Source organism: Fusarium mangiferae, assembly GCF_900044065.1.
Source record: "Fusarium mangiferae strain MRC7560 genome assembly, contig: FMAN_scaffold005, whole genome shotgun sequence".
NCBI lineage: Eukaryota > Fungi > Ascomycota > Sordariomycetes > Hypocreales > Nectriaceae > Fusarium > Fusarium mangiferae.
In genome coordinates this window covers 660,844-678,578 of record NW_024573925.1, presented here as the reverse complement: position 1 = coordinate 678,578, position 17,735 = coordinate 660,844, and the positions used below count along the sequence as shown (strand labels likewise).

The window sequence follows — 17,735 nt, the reverse complement described above, 5'->3', positions numbered from 1 at the left end:
AAACGACGACGACTGGGATACACATATATTGTAGATACTAAAATAGTATCAGAACAATATTGCTATTCAATATACAATGCTCATCTTCATACTCTCATGCTGCAGCATAGTGGAATGATACAAAGCCAACTCCACCCGATCCACGTAAAACGTAACTTATATCCTGATTACCTTACCCTTGAAGATTAGCTTATGCATGTAATACTTACATAAGGAAAGGCTTGAAAGGGTCAAGATCCGCCTCTGACTCTGCAGAGTCAGAGGCAATGGTACCAAAGTGGACGTGCTGGTGCGGGCCGCTCCCTCGTATGGGTGGCTATCTAGCCAAACTCCCAGCAATTTTGGCTCCTCAGTTCTCTTCGCCCTATGCAGTCTCCCTATCTTGATATTTATTCAATTTCCAAGCCCGCACACGCCAGGTCTGTCATTCTACAGCCCAGCATGAAAGAACAAAATACAAATGGACACGCCAACGGGACATCAGAGAAAAAGCCATCGCGGGCCTCAACTAATGGAATTGTCAAGAACAGGACAAAATGGCGATTCGATACCATCCAGATCCATGCAGGCCTGGAAGACGACCCAAAGTATGGCCACTGCACGCTGCCCATTTATAACACCGCCTCGTTCAAATTCGGGTCTTCAGCAGCTCTGAACGTAGCCCTGAGTGACATATCAAGCTCCCAAAACCATTTGTATACCCGGGTGTCTAATGTGAGTCTTTCTCCTAATTACAATCTACGACTGTACCTAAAACAGGTATGCAGCCGACTCACGACGGACTTGAGAAACGCATCGCCGCCCTCGAGGATGGCAGAGACGCCCTCACCTTCTCATCGGGCAGTGCGGCAGTCTTGGGCGTCATTGCGTCGCTAGCAGGAAGGGACGACAATGCCATCGTGTCTACAAGCATTCATAGTGGAACGTATCGTCAGTTCCGCAAGGCTCAGGCCCAGCTGTAAGTCTTTTGTGTGTCGGGAAAGCCTATAGACTAAATTGAGCTTACAGCGGTATCGAATCACGTTTCTGTGATGTGAACGATCTTGACCATGTCAAATCCCTTATTGACGACAAAACCAAGTTCATCTTCACCGAGTCTCTCGGAAATCCCATGTTCTCCGTCCCCGACTTTGAAGCTCTTGCCGCAATCGCACACTCGGAAGATCTCAAAATCCCCCTTGTGGTCGACGCAACACTCACCGCAGCTGGTTACTTCTGTCAGCCTGCTAAATGGGGCGCCGACATCCTCATCCACTCCGCCACCAAGTGGATAGGAGGCCATGGCACTACACTCGGCGGTCTCGTTATTGAGACTGGGCGTTCTGATTGGCAGGCCAACAAGATTCGCTTTCCAAGTCTCTATGGACAGCTTCCGGGGCTGCAGGGTGAGCAGGACGATTGGTATGCGGCTGCTGGTGACAGGGCGTATATGCAGTATCTCAAGACTGAGTATATGCGTGATACTGGGCCATGCCTTGGCCCATTTGCAGCTCAGCAACTATTCATTGGTAAGAATCAAAACTACATCTTCATATGAAAACAATCTCTGATCTTACTCACTGTGGTCAGGGGTGGAAACCCTCTCGGTTCGTTGCGAGCGTCAGTCCAAGAACGCCGAGGCCTTGGCCCTCTGGCTGCAAGCCCATCCTCGAGTTGCCTGGGTGCGCTATCTAGGCTTCCAAGATCACCCTCACCACCAACTTGCCCTCAAGTATTTCCAGCGGGGCTTCGGCACCGTCATCACGTTCGGGCTCAAAGGTGGTGCGGCGGAGGCTATCTCGCTGATCGACTCTTTTGAGATGATAATCAACACAACGAATGTAGGCGACTCCAAGACACTGGTTGGGCACCACTGGTCAACTACGCATAAGCACTTCACCAAGGAGGAGAACTTGTCTATGGGGGTGGACGAGGACCTTGTGAGGTTGTCGCTTGGGATAGAGGATGCGAGGGACATAATTGCGGACTTTGAGCAGGCTTTCGAAAGGACTGAAGACAAATTATAGTTAGGTCTGGAGCCTCGGGACATGGTAGATGGTCAAGAATACCAGGAAGATACGCACTTGTTGAAGTAATGTCCCATACGTACATAGTTTGTATAGTGTCTTACATACAGCCATACAGTAGTCAAGCTCTACTCCTTCGTCAACCGGATGCCCCTTCCAGCCAAGATGTCATTTCTCTCTGACTCCAGCCTCTCTCTAGATGTCTTGAACAAAGATGGCAATCCAGTCTTCTCGTACGCTAGCCCCTGAGTCATGGCCGCAATGCCCTCCGCGGCTAAGAAGATAACAGGCATACCATGTCCGTGGAAGCCAGCAATTACGAATACACCATCTCTACCAGGAACCTCTCCTACGTGAGGAAGCGAGTCAGTACTATACCCCATTATCCCCGACCAAACACGGTCAACACGCGCGCCCGACTCCTCCCACCCGACAAACGTCCGCTGCATGTAGTCATCTTCAAAGTACCGTCGCGCCGGCTCAATGAGCTGCGTGTCATCGACGTTGTTGTACCAGCTCTCTGGGTCATTCTCATCGTACTTGTGGTGAGCGCCACCGACGACTATGCTACGATCCTCCAGTTGTACCATATAGTTGTAGCCGGTCTTCTTGGAGATGGGGTCCTGTTCCATTATAGCATAACTTGCGGCGAGGAGGTTCGGCAGTGGCTTGTCCTTAGGACCTGTGATGTGGCATACAAGTCCCTTGCAGGGCACGATACAACTCGCGTACTCGGGGAGAAGTGCTGGGGTATAGGCGTTGGTGGCAATGACGACTCTTTTAGCTCTCATGGTTTCTCCCGAGCGCATTTTGAGGACATGACCGTCTGATCCAGCGTGCTCAACTGACACCACCGCAGTATGGGTCTCTAGTGAGAGCCCTATGTCAACACACCGCGCCAAAAGAGCCGTGAGAAGCTTGTAGGGCGATACCCGAGCTGCAGGCGTGGAGAAATACCCTTTTGCGCCTCGCAGTCCTGTACGCTCAGGTGCATCATCACCCTCGTAGAACTCTACCACATCTAGCAAGGTATCATTGAAAGGCGATGCTTGCCTTAAGCCCTCATATGCCTCACGCACCATGGAGACTTGCCCGGGGGTTGTGAGAATAGCGAGACTCTCCGTCTCTGCAAAGTCGCAGTCGATAGCTTCCGTTTTGATGAGAGCTCTCATCACGTCGAGATGACGGGCTTCAAATTGCACGATCTCGGCCGCCGCAGAGGCACCGTACCTCTTCGAGTTGCTCGCAGCTCCCATCAGGTAGTCAGGGCGTAGGTGTCCTCCATTGCGTCCAGTAGCTCCAGAGCACGGATTCTTTGCCTCCAAGAGGAACACACTGGGCGGTGGAGAGACCGTCTGCAGTATGTGGTATGCTGTGGCAATACCTGCATAACCACCTCCCACAATGGCCACATCACATGAGCTTGGGAGAGGCTCAGTGTTTGGATGTACTTGTTGCTTTTGGGCTTCATGCTGCCAGTAAGATTGCGGTGATCCCTCCACGGGGAGGCCAGGGATGCTCATTGTGATCTGTGCTGCAATACATAGACGGAGGATTAGAGCTGGATGCGGACTCAAGAAGACTCCCACGGCCAGGGCCAAGTCGGCGATCACCTATACCGGTGTCAACTTATGATAAGCTGATGCGATGTAGTGTCAGAATCGATCTTTTACAGAAGTGACTTGCATGAAATGGATACCAATGACCCCGCAGAATGTTGACTTATATCGATTTACACCAATGATGATGTTGATTGGCGAACCTGCATGAGTGACACTGCATGCGTACTCCAAGCACAACCTGGGTGACGTCCAATGGTTGTGTCAAAGGCGATTGATTCTTCGCTTACAGTACATGGACATATTCGGGACCCTTAATGGCATTCCAACCGTTTAGTATCATGATACATCAGAGGCTGGCAGGCTCTGAAATCCCATGATGCCGGTTCTCGACCTCTTGCCTCAAGAAGTATACTCACAATCTAAGCCGGCCAATATGTCAACCACAGCCACAATCACCAACACAACTGAGGTTCCCTCACCCGAGTCCGCTGACTTTACAACCATCTCATATACAAGGATCAAACAAGGAAACGTCAATGAGTTGTCCGCTCTCCGAAGAGCATGTGAAAAGGACGGGTTCTTGTACCTGGATCTCCAGAGTGCTAACGAAAAGCCTACACCAGTCACCCAAGAGATACCATTGGTATATAAGGCCGTGAACAATTTCTTCCAGCTGGACGAGGATACGAAGATGAAGTATGACGTCGACACAATCGGCCCCTGGAAGCTCAATGGGTGCGTTCATCCTCAGCTCTGCGGCATTGTTGCATTCGTTCTGACTTGTTGAGTGTAGTTACACGCCTTTCGGGAGGAACGCTGGTCTTGCTGGAGATGGGAAGAAGCATGGCGTGGAAGGATACACAGTAAGCTTTCCGACAAGTTCATCCATTCATTCATATGTGAACTGTGAATAACACAATACACCCCTACCAGTTTCCCAGAGATGGCATATGCAACCCCATCGTAGACGGGCACCCCCTTTCCTTGCCACATGTACTGCAAGACGAAGCTACCCTTCTGGCCAGTGTCATGGACCAGCTCCATGAGATTGGTCTAGGACTGCTCGATGCTCTGGACCAGATCAGCCACGAGGCAGGGCTCAACACAAGCTCACCACTTGCGCCCAAACACCTCCCCACAGACCCGTCAACCTCGTGCATGACCGTCCAGCGATACCCCTCCCTCTCAACCAAAGGTCCCAACGCTGGCCTCAGCGCCCACACCGACGTTGGCAGCCTCACCATCCTTTTCTGTGGCGATCGCGGTCTGCAGACGTTTAACCAGGACACACAGGAGTGGCGCTCCGTGGAGCCTCGCGACGGCTGCGCAGTCGTCAACGTAGGCGACTCGCTCCGCTTCCTCTCGGGGAGGAGATTCCGGTCTGTGGTGCACCGCGTTGCTCCGTATCCGGGGGAGACGATTGAGAATAGGTTCTCGTGCGCGTACTTCATGAGGCCGAGAATGGATGTTGAGTTTGAGGACGAGAAGGGCGGGCGTTGGAAGAGCATTGATTGGCATATGAGGAAGTATAAGAGTTACCGCGAGGTGGGCAATACGGCTTGATCTCGGGGTATGCCTTGCAGAATGAGTTGCAACTAAGGGAGCCATGGGTCTTCACACACCAGTAGAAACCACGTCGTATGGATTCATTTGCATATTTACACGTAGCTATCACCAGGTCTTTCCAGCTAGAATAAAACCATTCATAATATTCCGAGATCTTAATGTCTGAGCAGGTATCTATATCCAGACACAATACTGACTTCTCCTACACGTGCTATACTCAGAGGGGGGGGGCAAGATGCTTGGTAGTCCAATGAAATGAAGTGAGTCGGAAGCTGCGTTCTATCACATTGGATGCTTTGGGGTTTCCCTAACAGCCTGTTGACTGTCATAATGCTAAATAAGTGTAATAATAATAAGTAATACACTGCTACTTTTTGGTATAGTAGTTTAACCGTCCATGGTGTTGTACCTAACTTGAAATCTTATACCGAGATGAAATGGCTTTTCTAAGTTTAGGCCTCACTCATCAAATCTTTCAAAGCAATCCTAAGATTTATGGTCATTCTTATAAATTTCACCTAAACTTTGGCGATTGTAAGGCACGGTGCCTAGGTGGTGATAGAGGTACGTAGCACCTGCCATGTCCAGGGTGTCAAAATAAACTCAGCAAAGTTTATCCTAAATCTAACAAAGGTATACTAAGCTTATGCTAAATTACCTAAGCTTTTTTGTCATCTAGGGTCAAGATCCTGAGTTTTCTTTCCTCCCCATCTCAAGTTGTACACATCCACATCCCCCATCATCATCATCATCACAATCATCATACAAACGATTAATTCATCATGTCTTTCACGGTGTTCCCCGAGCTTCCTTCAGAGTTACAGGGGATGATCTAGGAAATCCCCGCGCGCAGTCACTTGGACAAGCCAACCGCCCACTTCGCTGAGTTCCTGGCATACCCCGTCATAGATAAGCCACTTCGGCTTAAAGTCACTTCGAACGAAGGCCTCAACGTACCTCCGAACCCGCTGGGGACATATACAATATTGATGGAAACCTGTGACGTCTCAGAAGCAAGAACGAGGGAGATGAGAAGGCAGTGGCAGGCTAGCAAATCCAAGTCTTTCGATTATATGGATTTCAACAAGATCGGTAACTTCAATGATATGCACTTCAGTGCCAAACCCAACACGTGGGCAGGAAAAACGAGAGAGACAATTGATGCCTCGAACGACCTTTTAATCATCTGCAGACTTTACGACTCCACCGCGCAGGGAACATTCCCCTCAATCAAGTTTATAGGCGCTTTTTGGGAAACCGACCATGTACTCCCCGCGTCTCGGCGTTTACCCCTACAAGCCATCGATCCTGGAGATCCTTTTGAACATCCGAACGATCTTCTACGACGATTTCCCCGACTTCGAGTTCTGTACATCATCGTCAAGCCTCAAGACCTCATCATCGAGCCAAAAAGGGTCACCTTTACGACGAACTACTATAGGGATTACATACAAACTGAAAATCAAGTCCCTCCCAAGACATTCAATGCGCGACAGAGAATCTACTACGAAGTGCCCCGAGCAATCGTCAAAATGTACGCAAAGAGAGTGGAAGGAATCTACTCAAAGATGAAGGAGGCTTCTATTGCGATGCGAACGGGCAGAGATTTGCCCCCGCTTGTTATCCGGGTCATGACGTGGAAAAATGCTCCAGGAGTTCGAGGGCGCTTCGATCGCGACTAATGAGTGTATTCCGAGCAAGAGAGTAGTGAGATAATAGAATATTCGTCCTTCACAATTGCAAAAGTTTAGGTGAGGTTTATAAGAATAACCTAAATCTTAGGGCAAAGTTTCAGTGAGGCCTAAATTTTGAAGAGTCATCATAAATTCAAGAAACCTATCCTAAACTTGGATAATATGATACAAGTTTGGCCTAAAGTCTGAAAAGTCATCATAACTTGAAGAAATCTCGACTAAACTGGGATAATTTGATACAGGCCATTCGTTGATGGAGTGAAGTTGTAGGTTAGTCTCCGGCCCGGACCCTCCCTGCCCGTGCGGCTTGCGGGAAAAATCCGGAGCTGGCCCATATTATTTTTCTTTGCAAGCCTCCAAACCAATCCGTTCCGGCGCATTTACGATCCGATCCATCCATGATCAATTACGCCATTTTCTGAATCCTTGTTCGCAATTGAATCTCTCGACACACAATCCTTCCCAACGATAACACCGCGTATCATCCTCGCCATGGCAGACAAAGACGCCTGTCCCGTCGATCACAAATCCCGCGAAGCATGGCTCGCTCAAGCCCGTGAAGCCGAAGCCGCAAAAGCAAAAGCAGCTGGATGTCCAGTCGACCACACAGCGCAAGCACAGTCCAAGTCATGGTCTCAAACATTCTCGTCATGTCTCCCATGGTCCTCGAGCAAACCTACACCGCCACCTACGCAAATTCCTTCCAACGACGCTCTTGACACCGACCGCGTTGTATCCACGATTCCACGAACCTCTGGCGGACCTGCGGCGTGTCCGGTCGATCATGGAAAAGAACCTGCAAAGCCTGCGAATCACGAGATGGAAACAGGTGTAGATCCCTCCGGCAACTGGGTCTATCCTTCGGAGAAGATGTTTTTCGATGCTATGAAGCGAAAGGGTTACGATGCGAGGGTAGCAGACATGAAGACCGTTGTGCCCATCCACAATGCCGTTAATGAAAGAGCTTGGAAAGAGATCAAGGAGTGGGAAGCGCCGTATCTCAAGGGCACCAAGTAAGGCTATATCATCTATATTGGTAGGAGAGGAACTAATCGTGTTAGATGTGATGGCCCCAAGCTCGAATCTTTTGCCAACAAGATGGATCGCATGACTCCCACCGCCCGCTTCAATACTATACTCGGCTACACGGCACCGTTCGACCGACACGATTGGGTCATCGACCGGTGCGGTACGAGGGTTGACTACGTTATCGACTTTTACGCCGGACGACCAGACGGAAAAGGCGGGCCTAGCTTCTACCTTGATGTGCGGCCGAAGTTGAATACATGGGAGGGCGTTAAGATGCGAGCCAAGAAATGGGCGTTCCTAGCATAAGGATGAACTGCTGTATAAAGTCTGTATGATGTATGAGTGATTCATCGGAGGGCGTTTGGAAAATGTACAACATGGGCAAAAAGCATAGAGAGGGTTGGATGACTAGCATAAATCTCCATTGAATCAATTTTCATGTTCTAGGGTATTATTCCCTTTCGCCTTGACGCCGAGAACCACCAGTCTAACTACTGATCCTTCTTCCCCTCCAGCTGAGCAAGCAGACGAACAGGCGCACCTGTCTCAAAAGCCTGCGACTCGATGTTCCATCCCTTGGCGAGCATCTCATCCCAGAGCTCGCGCTTGTCGTACTTCTGTTCGTAGCCATCGACGGTTTCCTTTACGCGGAAGATCTTATCCAGCTTGTCGGTGTAGCCCTGGCTCTTCTCCAGAAGCCAGGCCATCTCCATGGCCATGAACCAAGCACTGATGGCGTGGACGGCACTGGCGTCCTGCCAGAGCATGATCTTGATTGGAGTGTAGCTGCGCTTCGAGTGATACCAGACAAAGAGTGAATTCCGAGCGCCGTCGATGATGACGATGTTGCTGTCGGGAGCTTTGGCGCCCATGGCGTCCCAGTAGCTTTTGGCCATTTCAATGCGTGCGATTTTCTGTCCCTGTTGGTTTCGGACAACGGGCCGCCAGAGAAGAATATTCTCACGGCGGGTGACTTGTTCGGGAGAGAGCACATTTCCGGTCTTGAGATACTCTTCGAACAGGATGGTTGCACGCTGCTGGTTAAGGTTGTCCATGCACACAGCTCGAACTCCAAGGTAATTCATCCAGAGATGAGCAAAGACGAGAATGGTCATCAGGAATAGAACGCTATGGTGGTCCTCGACATACTTGACCACGATAGTTCCAACAAGAAGGCCGATAAGACCCACGGCGGTCTCTTGGCTGGCCTCTTTGGCATTGAGTTCAGAGAGGTTGTCATGCTTTGCAAAGTGTACACTAAGAGCAGCTTTGCTCGCGCCAGCGGCCACGCCACACAACGCTCGCAACGTCTCTCCAGAAGTCAAAGCAAGGATCTTTCCATAGGGCCCAAAGTACGGGCTGTACAGCTCCAGAAAGAAGGCAGTGTCGTTGAAAAGATCGGCCAGGAAGCGGAAGCGCTTGGCATCGGGTTCAATACGAAGACCGAATTGTTGGGCAAAGACAATAGTGGCGATGCGAGACATGGCGTCCTTGAGGACTGTGAGCAGCATCGCGAATGTGGCGGATGAGTTGGCATCTCCGACGCCGAGACCTTGGAGGAGAGCTCGGTTTGCGAGGAGGGAAGTGATGGTTGAGAAGAAAGCTTGAAGGGAGTCGAAGAATTGGTAGTTTAGGTAGTCGGAAGACACAGAGTGAGGGTATCCGACTGGCATGAAAGCCTCGCGAAGAGAGGGAATGAGTGAGATGCTAGGTTTCGACTTGGCAACGACCTGAAGCTGAGTTAGCCATGATACTCATACTCCAAAGTAAAGAAACGTACATGGTTGTCGACGGTGTGATTCCAGGTTCGTGAGACATTTCCCGATTTATCCAGCTCAACAATCTCAACAGGTTCGCCGCGACCCAGGAGGTTCGTTAAACCATCCATCGCGATGGTGTTGATGAGGTTGTAAGGATGAGAGTTGGAAGATTGTAAGCTACAGGCAGCTCACAGTGGTGTTACGGCACATGTTGCAGTGACACAAGCAGTGCCCCGCAGGGCGAAGACGTGTCAGTGCGACCAGCAGGTACAATGCGCCCTTAGAACTGCGGCGTGACTAGGATTTAGAAAACTCAAAGATGTCTCTTTTATAGGAAGGCATTGATCTTTTGGTGGAGACTTATCAAGTCCCCGGAGCCGAGTGAAGGCGTGGAGGTGAGTTTGGACGGCCCCACACGGCGATGTGGAGGATCAACGATGGGTTCAACTCATGATCATGATCGGCACCAGAGATAATGATGAATGGGATCACTTCCAGAACGTAAAATATTATAATTCATTTTGTTTCAGCTTCAAACTTCTTTGTATATATCATTCCAACATGCTATTTACTTCACTAGATCTTTTATATCCCCATCTATCGTCGAACAGCTTGACCGTCCTCTCCGACAAGGAACTCATCAGTCTTGATAGGACCCTCTCCAACACCAGTGGAAATGACCCTGCTCACGCCCTCCTTCAAAGTAGAAGCAAGAGCACTCTCAAGCTCAACGCTAGACTTGGCGCTAGCAGCACCCTCCTTGAAACCGCCAACACCCTGGAGCGCTTGGTAGAAAGTACCAACAACGGTATCAGCGTCCTTCTCCTCGTAGTAGACAACACAGTTGGGACCAGCGTCGAAAGTGTAAGCTGCAATGGTCCTGCCGGCCTTCTCGTTGATGTACTCAACAGCGCGGATAGCGGCGCGGGAAACGTCGTTCATGTAGAAGATGGGAGGGTAGGTGTCGGCGCAAGTAGCGTGGAAAGAGTTGGAGTCGCGCATGGTGACCTCAGCGAACTTGGGGAAGTCCTTGTTCTTGATGGCCTCCTCCATGGCGGTCATGTTGGCGGGGACAACGTTTGCTATTCTCTCCTTGAAAAGACCTGATGTAGCAACGGTCTGCTGCATGCCAGAGGTGGAAGACACACCCTTCTTGGCGGCGCTGACAACGAGGATCAGAGCTCGCATGTCAGGCCAGTGTGAAGCGGGAGCGACAAGGTCGGCCTTGGAGTCGCTTCCATCCTCCTTCTCGCCCATTCTCCACGCAACATATCCACCGAAGAGACTGCGGCAAGCAGATCCAGAGCCTTGTCGAGCGACGAGCGAAAGATCAGAAGGCGAGTCGGGAAGCTCGTACAGCAGAGCGATAGCCTGGACGAGGGCAGCGAAACCAGCAGCTGAGGAGGCAAGGCCAGCAGCAGTGGGGAAGTTGTTCTCGGAGACGAGCTTCAGGGGATATGTGGACAGCTTGGGGAGCGAAGAGTCGGCGGCCTCGAGAGCTGCGCGGCGGGATCGAAGCTCGCGGAAGCAAGCTTGGGTTCGGGCGCCAGAGATGTCGGAGGACTCTCCGTTGAGAGTGAGGCTGTCGCCATCGGTAAAGGTGCTCGAGCACGAGGCTGTTGTGAGGGTTCGGAGATCGGCTTGCGAGAGGGTTACGGAGAGGGAGCTGTTGGTAGGGAGGTTGAGCTTAGCATCGCGCTTTCCCCAGTATCTATATCGTATCAGTGAAGGCCTTTAAGATGCGATGGAGGTGTAGTGTTTACTTGACAACGGCGATGTTGACAGGCGCAGTCGTGCTGGCGCGGTAGACCTTGGTATCGGACATTATGAAGCGGGGTATGAGTAGATGGAGGAAGGTTTGGAGATTCTGAAACAAAGATTGGAGTGAAACAAATCAGACGCTCAATTGGTACGAGAGACGCAAGATTCGGGCTTGACGAAAAGGAAAATTGACTTCACCGACTTGTTGTACCTATGGGGAAATGAGCCGTGGACGGGTTGCTCAGAGAATTGGTCGGATTGTAACCTCAAGCAGTCTAGTGCGGGGTCCAACCCCTCTGGACCCCTGAAGCCCCTCAACACCAAGGGGAGCTCTTGGGGATCAGCCAATGTGGTTTGAGCGAACTTGCCAGTGAATAGTTCGTTTCGCAGTGGAAGTGGATATCTCTATTAAGAATGGGCTTTTGGAACGGCAATCTAGAAACAAAGAGTTAGATATCAATTAACTTCCATTGTTACATTGTCTGGCTGTACGCATCAGAGAAAGGTAATTTAGTAGGCGAGATTGCAGATGAGTAGCGGCTCTACACAAGAACAAGAGCCTTGGCAATTGCATTTGAACTTGATCATGAGCGAAGACAAATTAGTTGGCTGAACGTATAATAAGAAATCTTTATGGACTTTTGTAGTGCCTACTAAACTGGGCTGTGATAGCATGAGTGCTTGAGACTGGACTCTAAACCCATGTTGCTGTTCAACTCAACTTTCAAATGGAGCTAGCCAGAGGCTACAGGGTAGGCCACTCTATTTTGAACTTGCAGAACAACACAACCATGATGTCAATATCTAAACAACTGCACCTAGCGTTTGAAGTTATGACCTATTTATTGCCGTTCTCTTAAGTTAATATGATAACTATAGGATATTCAAACTTGCTAATAACTTGCATGATGGCTCAACTTTCCTCTACATTTCTTGTTGTCACCTCTTCTTTACTGCATTGCCTTTTGCGTTCTCCTTGACAAGAAGCTCTGTGTCACTTGGAGGCGCACGTGGCAATGCATAACAGGCTTGGAATCAGGAAGTTAACCTCCGGAACGAATCATAGTATGCCTCATAAGAGCGCCATGTCTCTGATATCTCTATTCTTGGCTGAGCTGAGAATTGTGGCAGTGATACTGCGTCAACGGTGAGCAGTGAGTTCTCAACCAATCAGAAACCGAGTGCATGAAGCTTCCAGGGACAGACAAAGCTTGGCTTGGATCCTGACGTCACAAGCCGCAGCTGATCGATTGATCGATGAGATAGTGGTGACCGCACCGGGCAATGAATTCCAAAACAAGCAAGGCAAATCTTGGCTGTAAATGAATGACACGACCTTATTTCTGTGTCCCCCCTGTGCATGTGCCTCCCGCCTTGGCCAGAAAGCTTAAGCTTACTTGCACCTCTAACTGCTGCTCCCTCAACACACGACCTCTACCTTAACTCTGTCAAGGTGCAGTCATGAATCACGCTTTGAGGCGCGCTGCGCTTGGAGTTTCTCCTGCTTTACGAGCATCACGACCACATACACAATTTACTTCTCATCAATTACCAGCGTTGTACAGATGCGAAACGAAACAAACAGCTTTTAGACGCGCTTTCACAACGACAAAATGTTTCAACCAAGAGGCTGCTGCTGCTGAGTCGCAGGAGGAGACAGCGCGAAAAGAAGAGTTGAGTGAAAAGGCGCGCAAGAGGGATATGAAGAAGGTCACGTCTGGTGCCAGCGCTCAGACCTTGGAGAATGACCGACCATGGCATAGAGTGGACTCGGAGGCTGAGAAGGATCCCGACATACCTGACAAGACGGAAATGAAGAAGGGTGAGCTTGATACAATCAATCCACAAGTTCTATACTAAAACACACAGGACGTCTATTGACCACCCCAACGCGTCTACTGAAGCTCATCCTACCAATGCCTTTTCATCCCGAGCAAGAACACGTGAACAGACCAGTACAGCAAGACGTCGAAGATAAAGGCGAAACAGTTGAGCCATTAGCTCTTCTTGTGCACCCTCATCAACCTCTTTCTTACCTCGAGCGATTGATCCAAGCCGAAATTCCCCCAGTCCAGTACAAGGGCCGCGAGAAGCTTCCCGACATCGTTTTCCGAGCCGAAGCAGATCAGGAAGAACAACATGGAAAGAAGGATGACAAAAAGAATAGCAGCGGTAATGTTGCGTCATACTCTGGTCTTGGCCATGAAGGACCTTCTCGTAAAGAGGCGAACTGGGTGCGATGGAGTGGCAGCACTGAGATCGGAGACTTTATTCGAGATGCTGCTCGCGGTCGAGAGTTTGCGATTGATGTTGAGGGCTTCGACAAGGAACTTCGAGTGGCAGTGCCCAGTTTCAGAGACCGAACTTACTACATGCGCATGAACTTAAGACGCATGTCACGCGACATTGAAGGAATGTCAAAGGTCAAGAACGAATGCGACGCACTCGCGCACAAAGGAGCGCATCGACTGGCACAAGGTGGCTTTGCTGCATTGGCTGGATGGTGGGGGGTTGTCTACTATGTCACTTTCCACACACAATGGGGCTGGGATCTGGTCGAGCCCGTCACGTATCTCGCTGGTCTGACAACTGTCATGGGCGCTTATCTCTGGTTCCTCTACATCAGCCGCGATCTAAGCTACAAGGCGGCCATGAAGGTGACAGTGTCAAAGCGACAAGCTGCACTTTACCAAGAACGAGGATTTGATCAGAATCGATGGGAGCAGTTGGTTCACGAGGCTAATCAACTTCGAAAAGAGATCAAGGTCGTGGCTAGTGAGTACGATGTTGATTGGGATGAGAAGAAGGACTTGGGAGGCGAGCAGGTACGAAAGGTTCTCGAGGAGGAGCAGAAGGGCCGGGACGGTACCAAGATGACTGAGGGCAAAGACGATGACGAGGAATCCGGATCGACCGAAGAGGTCAAGAAGAAGAAGCAGTAAACGACGAGATCTAGAAGTGAGTAGATGCAAAGTTTGTACACTAAACATCAGATCATGGCGAATGGCTTAGCATTGGGGGCTTAGAACACGCGACAATTCTTGATGGTGGGTGTGGTGACACCTTCAGAGGGAGACTGCTGTAAATTGAACTGGTTGCGATTTCGGATGTATTATGGAGTACGCATAGCGACAGGCAACAAACAATTGATTTGATGTTAGATTTATGTCTTGCATAAATGATCTGTAACATGGAGATTCTGGTGGCGCGATAAACGAAAACCTCGAGATAGCAATTTCGCATTAGGATTAAAGCCGCCGAGATAGAGTCAAGCATTCCAGTTCATGGCGGGGTATGATATGATAGATGGACTTATCATGACGTACAAGAATGAGTGCATTTTCATATTAATACTGTGCTTGACGTAGCATTTAGGTTAGGTACAGTGCCCAATTCTACTGTCCTTCACCTCCAACCACGCCTATATAACACCTCTCCACCACCTCCATCAGAGCATCCAACCATCGCCTCGGCGTTTGTCACGATCGTCTCTTCAAAGGTCAGCATGTGATCCGAAAGAGGCAGTCTTCTGGAACTCTTCTCCAGGAGCTTTAGCACCGACCTAAGACCAAGTTAAACATAAGTCATCTTCCCCCTCCCGCCTTCAGCCGATCCCCCGCAAGCGCAACACTACAGCGCCCACCCCCCGATTAGTCGACGGATAAGCCCCGAAAAAGGAAGAAGCGCGCGATTATGGCTCCCCAGGTCATCCGCCTGCCAGACGGGCAGACCTTTACTGTCACACCCGTATTTGCAGGTCTCGGCTTCAAGAGCCATGAGCTGAATACGCATCATAATGCGTTTCCTGTGGGGTGGACTGTTGTGCTGAACACGGAGAGCGATGATGGATCTGATGATGATACTGAGAAGCAGGATGTTGAGAATAGAGAGAATGGTGTTGCGCTGGATGGGAAGACGAAGAGGCAGATTCACTCTTTCGCTAAACCGACGCTGCAGGGCGATAACCTCTTCATCTCGTCCATCGCGAACCCTTCGAGCTCCGAGTTCAAACCCGCTGCGAGTCCCACACGACAGATTGCCATGATGCTGTGGATTACACTGTACTGGTACTTTCACCAGCCCGAGCCAGCGCCGCAAGTTCCTGCTCAGGCAGCGGCAAAGACGCCTCAAGCTGCGAAACCTCGTGGTGAATGGCGGATCAACATCAAGCGCGATGGAGTGCTCCGAGGTCGGAATTTGATCCCCAAGCTTGAGCGTATGGGCCTTATAACGTCGGGGAGCAGTGCTGTTGGAACGAGTTTGGACGATAATGGCGAGGATTGGTCTGATATGTTTGTCTCGAGACGCATGTTTTGGCAACTCCCTGGTCGGCTTTTTCTCTTCTCTTTGCAGCCTAACAAAGCTGGTGCGAATTACGATTCTGTTCCTGGATCACCTATTGGGAGTCGCCCGAATTCACCTTTACCCATGGAACCACCATCGCCGTTCCACAAGACTTTCCAGCGCCATTCGCCGCATTCATCTCTGAACCGGATAGATCATGATCTTCCTGGTGGACCAACTCCAACATCGATGGTGAACCCACCGAGTCTCCCTATTGGACCTTTCTTTTCGAGCTCTCATCTTCCGACCTACTACCCGCCTGCTCCTCTTCAATACATTTTTACGAATAATATCCGTCACCCGATGAGACCAAAGCCACCCAGGATGGGCGAAGTCTTCTATACGAGATTTGTCCCGAGTGTTAACCAGTATCTTTCGTTCCGAGTTGCTTCCATTTCACCCAACCCAGTACCTTACCTTGGACCCGTTGGACCCAAACCTCCTGAGCAATCTCATCTTAGTACGATGAATGACGCAGCCCTGTTGGAAATGTGGATGAAGAAGCCTCGAGTGAGTGCCTTCTGGGGTGAGTATGATGAACAATTCCTCACCAAATCACTAAACCAAGCCAACTCGTTCCCTGTAATTGGACAATGGGACGGCGTACCATTTGGCTACTTTGAGATTTACTGGGTCAAGGAGGACATCCTCGGTCAGCACCTGGGCAGCGATGCGGCAGATTGGGATAGAGGCCTTCACGTGTTCATTGGAGAAGAATGGGCGAGAGGACGAGTTCCAATCTGGCTGACGGGATTGGTGCATTGGTGCCTGACATCGGACTACCGAACAATGAGTATATGTCTTGAGCCGAGAGTAGACAATGCGAGGTGAGTTTGTTCCTCTGAACATGGTTGTTCAACACTGACAATGAGTAGGTTCCTGCAGGGTCTAGAGTTTACAGGATTCTCACGTGAGAAGCAGATTTCGTTCCCTCATAAACAGTCTTGGCTTGTAAGACTGCGTCGTGAGCAGTGGGAAGGACCGGCGCTTTGAACATGTGGATGTAGTGAGAGAACAGGGTAATTTGGTGATGAGAAACGAGAGATGATTCACGACGGAGATGTTTAGTACTGCGACGAACACATGAGACGCATTTGGGAATTGAATACGATTGTTATGAAAGATGGCTAAAAATTTGCTCCTGTGGTAATCGCGTGAGTTATGTGGTCTGTTCTGATTACCTTGCTCGCCGGCATGAACGAAAGTGCTTTGTGTTGAAGGAACGGAGTGCGCTTGAAGAACAAAGCATGTCGCATCTCAAATGAACAAGACCTTGATTCACTTACGCACTGAAGAACAGGCAAATCGACGATCAATGCCTTGTTTCCTATAAGATTAACTGGTTCTCCATGTCTGAAGATCTCGGCCTCTACTGACAGTTTCAATATCAACGCTTCAACATAACGGTTTCAAGATAAAATCACCACTCACTCAGTTCGAAATGAGTCAACAAGGTAACAATCCCCAATCACCCGTTACAATGACTGACGAGAACGCATCCTTCATCCGGCAATCCTTCCTCCGTGGTTATCTCGTACCAGCATTCAACCCTCCATCCCGGACCTGTCCACGCTGCCACGCCTCATTCACTGGCTCCAAGACAATGTGTCTCCGCTGCCTCAAAGAAATATACCTCGAGCAAGCCGCCTCCAAGCGCGAAATAGAAAGAGATACGTTTCTCTCCCACTGCGAGAACAAAAACTGCAACGAGACTACTCATCACCTCGGCCCGGGTTGGTGTGTCCCATGCAATGCAGAGGGGAAGAATGTATATCAGGTTATTTGCTTGCAGTGTGAGCTCGTGATGGATGTGCCATATAGGGTTAGGGATGATCAGGGGGGATCAGTGGATATGCTCAAGGTGAGGAATTTGTGGTGTGTTAAGTGTAAGGGTCTGGCGGATTCATGGGTTAGGATGGATGATTAGTTGTGCTGGTGCGACTTGACCTGAACTGAACTGAGGAAATGGAGACGGGAGTTAATTAGTTGTGGGGATAATACCGCTGATGTGAT

General features: G+C 50.0%; 9 protein-coding genes across 9 annotated transcripts; 6 read left to right on the top strand and 3 right to left on the bottom strand.

The window, feature by feature from the left end:
• Positions 1 to 441: 441 nt before the first annotated feature.
• On the top strand, positions 442 to 2,006 carry FMAN_07156 (putative O-acetylhomoserine (thiol)-lyase; the record flags this gene model as incomplete). The annotated part of the gene is made up of 4 exons (XM_041830746.1): positions 442 to 714; positions 768 to 958; positions 1,009 to 1,508; positions 1,570 to 2,006. The coding sequence occupies 4 exons, from the start codon at positions 442 to 444 to the stop codon at positions 2,004 to 2,006; spliced, it is 1,401 nt and encodes a 466-aa protein (XP_041681378.1).
• A 128-nt stretch (positions 2,007 to 2,134) lies between these two features.
• Positions 2,135 to 3,529, bottom strand: FMAN_07155 (uncharacterized protein; the record flags this gene model as incomplete). The annotated part of the gene is made up of 1 exon (XM_041830745.1): positions 2,135 to 3,529. The coding sequence occupies one exon, from the start codon at positions 3,527 to 3,529 to the stop codon at positions 2,135 to 2,137; it is 1,395 nt and encodes a 464-aa protein (XP_041681377.1).
• Positions 3,530 to 4,001: 472 nt separating this feature from the next.
• On the top strand, positions 4,002 to 5,131 carry FMAN_07154 (uncharacterized protein; the record flags this gene model as incomplete). The annotated part of the gene is made up of 3 exons (XM_041830744.1): positions 4,002 to 4,303; positions 4,362 to 4,431; positions 4,502 to 5,131. 3 exons carry the CDS (start codon positions 4,002 to 4,004, stop codon positions 5,129 to 5,131), a joined length of 1,002 nt encoding a protein of 333 aa, XP_041681376.1.
• Positions 5,132 to 5,916: 785 nt separating this feature from the next.
• On the top strand, positions 5,917 to 6,816 carry FMAN_07153 (uncharacterized protein; the record flags this gene model as incomplete). Its single annotated transcript, XM_041830743.1, has 2 exons — positions 5,917 to 5,951; positions 5,988 to 6,816. The coding sequence occupies 2 exons, from the start codon at positions 5,917 to 5,919 to the stop codon at positions 6,814 to 6,816; spliced, it is 864 nt and encodes a 287-aa protein (XP_041681375.1).
• Positions 6,817 to 7,320: 504 nt separating this feature from the next.
• On the top strand, positions 7,321 to 8,163 carry FMAN_07152 (uncharacterized protein; the record flags this gene model as incomplete). The annotated part of the gene is made up of 2 exons (XM_041830741.1): positions 7,321 to 7,841; positions 7,890 to 8,163. 2 exons carry the CDS (start codon positions 7,321 to 7,323, stop codon positions 8,161 to 8,163), a joined length of 795 nt encoding a protein of 264 aa, XP_041681374.1.
• A 185-nt stretch (positions 8,164 to 8,348) lies between these two features.
• Positions 8,349 to 9,745, bottom strand: FMAN_07151 (uncharacterized protein; the record flags this gene model as incomplete). Its single annotated transcript, XM_041830740.1, has 2 exons — positions 8,349 to 9,587; positions 9,638 to 9,745. 2 exons carry the CDS (start codon positions 9,743 to 9,745, stop codon positions 8,349 to 8,351), a joined length of 1,347 nt encoding a protein of 448 aa, XP_041681373.1.
• Positions 9,746 to 10,214: 469 nt separating this feature from the next.
• On the bottom strand, positions 10,215 to 11,442 carry FMAN_07150 (putative MVD1-mevalonate pyrophosphate decarboxylase; the record flags this gene model as incomplete). Its single annotated transcript, XM_041830739.1, has 2 exons — positions 10,215 to 11,328; positions 11,381 to 11,442. 2 exons carry the CDS (start codon positions 11,440 to 11,442, stop codon positions 10,215 to 10,217), a joined length of 1,176 nt encoding a protein of 391 aa, XP_041681372.1.
• Positions 11,443 to 12,839: 1,397 nt separating this feature from the next.
• FMAN_07149 (uncharacterized protein) lies at positions 12,840 to 14,320 on the top strand (the record flags this gene model as incomplete). The annotated part of the gene is made up of 2 exons (XM_041830738.1): positions 12,840 to 13,200; positions 13,248 to 14,320. The coding sequence occupies 2 exons, from the start codon at positions 12,840 to 12,842 to the stop codon at positions 14,318 to 14,320; spliced, it is 1,434 nt and encodes a 477-aa protein (XP_041681371.1).
• A 751-nt stretch (positions 14,321 to 15,071) lies between these two features.
• On the top strand, positions 15,072 to 16,715 carry FMAN_07148 (uncharacterized protein; the record flags this gene model as incomplete). The annotated part of the gene is made up of 2 exons (XM_041830737.1): positions 15,072 to 16,549; positions 16,598 to 16,715. 2 exons carry the CDS (start codon positions 15,072 to 15,074, stop codon positions 16,713 to 16,715), a joined length of 1,596 nt encoding a protein of 531 aa, XP_041681370.1.
• Positions 16,716 to 17,735: the final 1,020 nt, after the last annotated feature.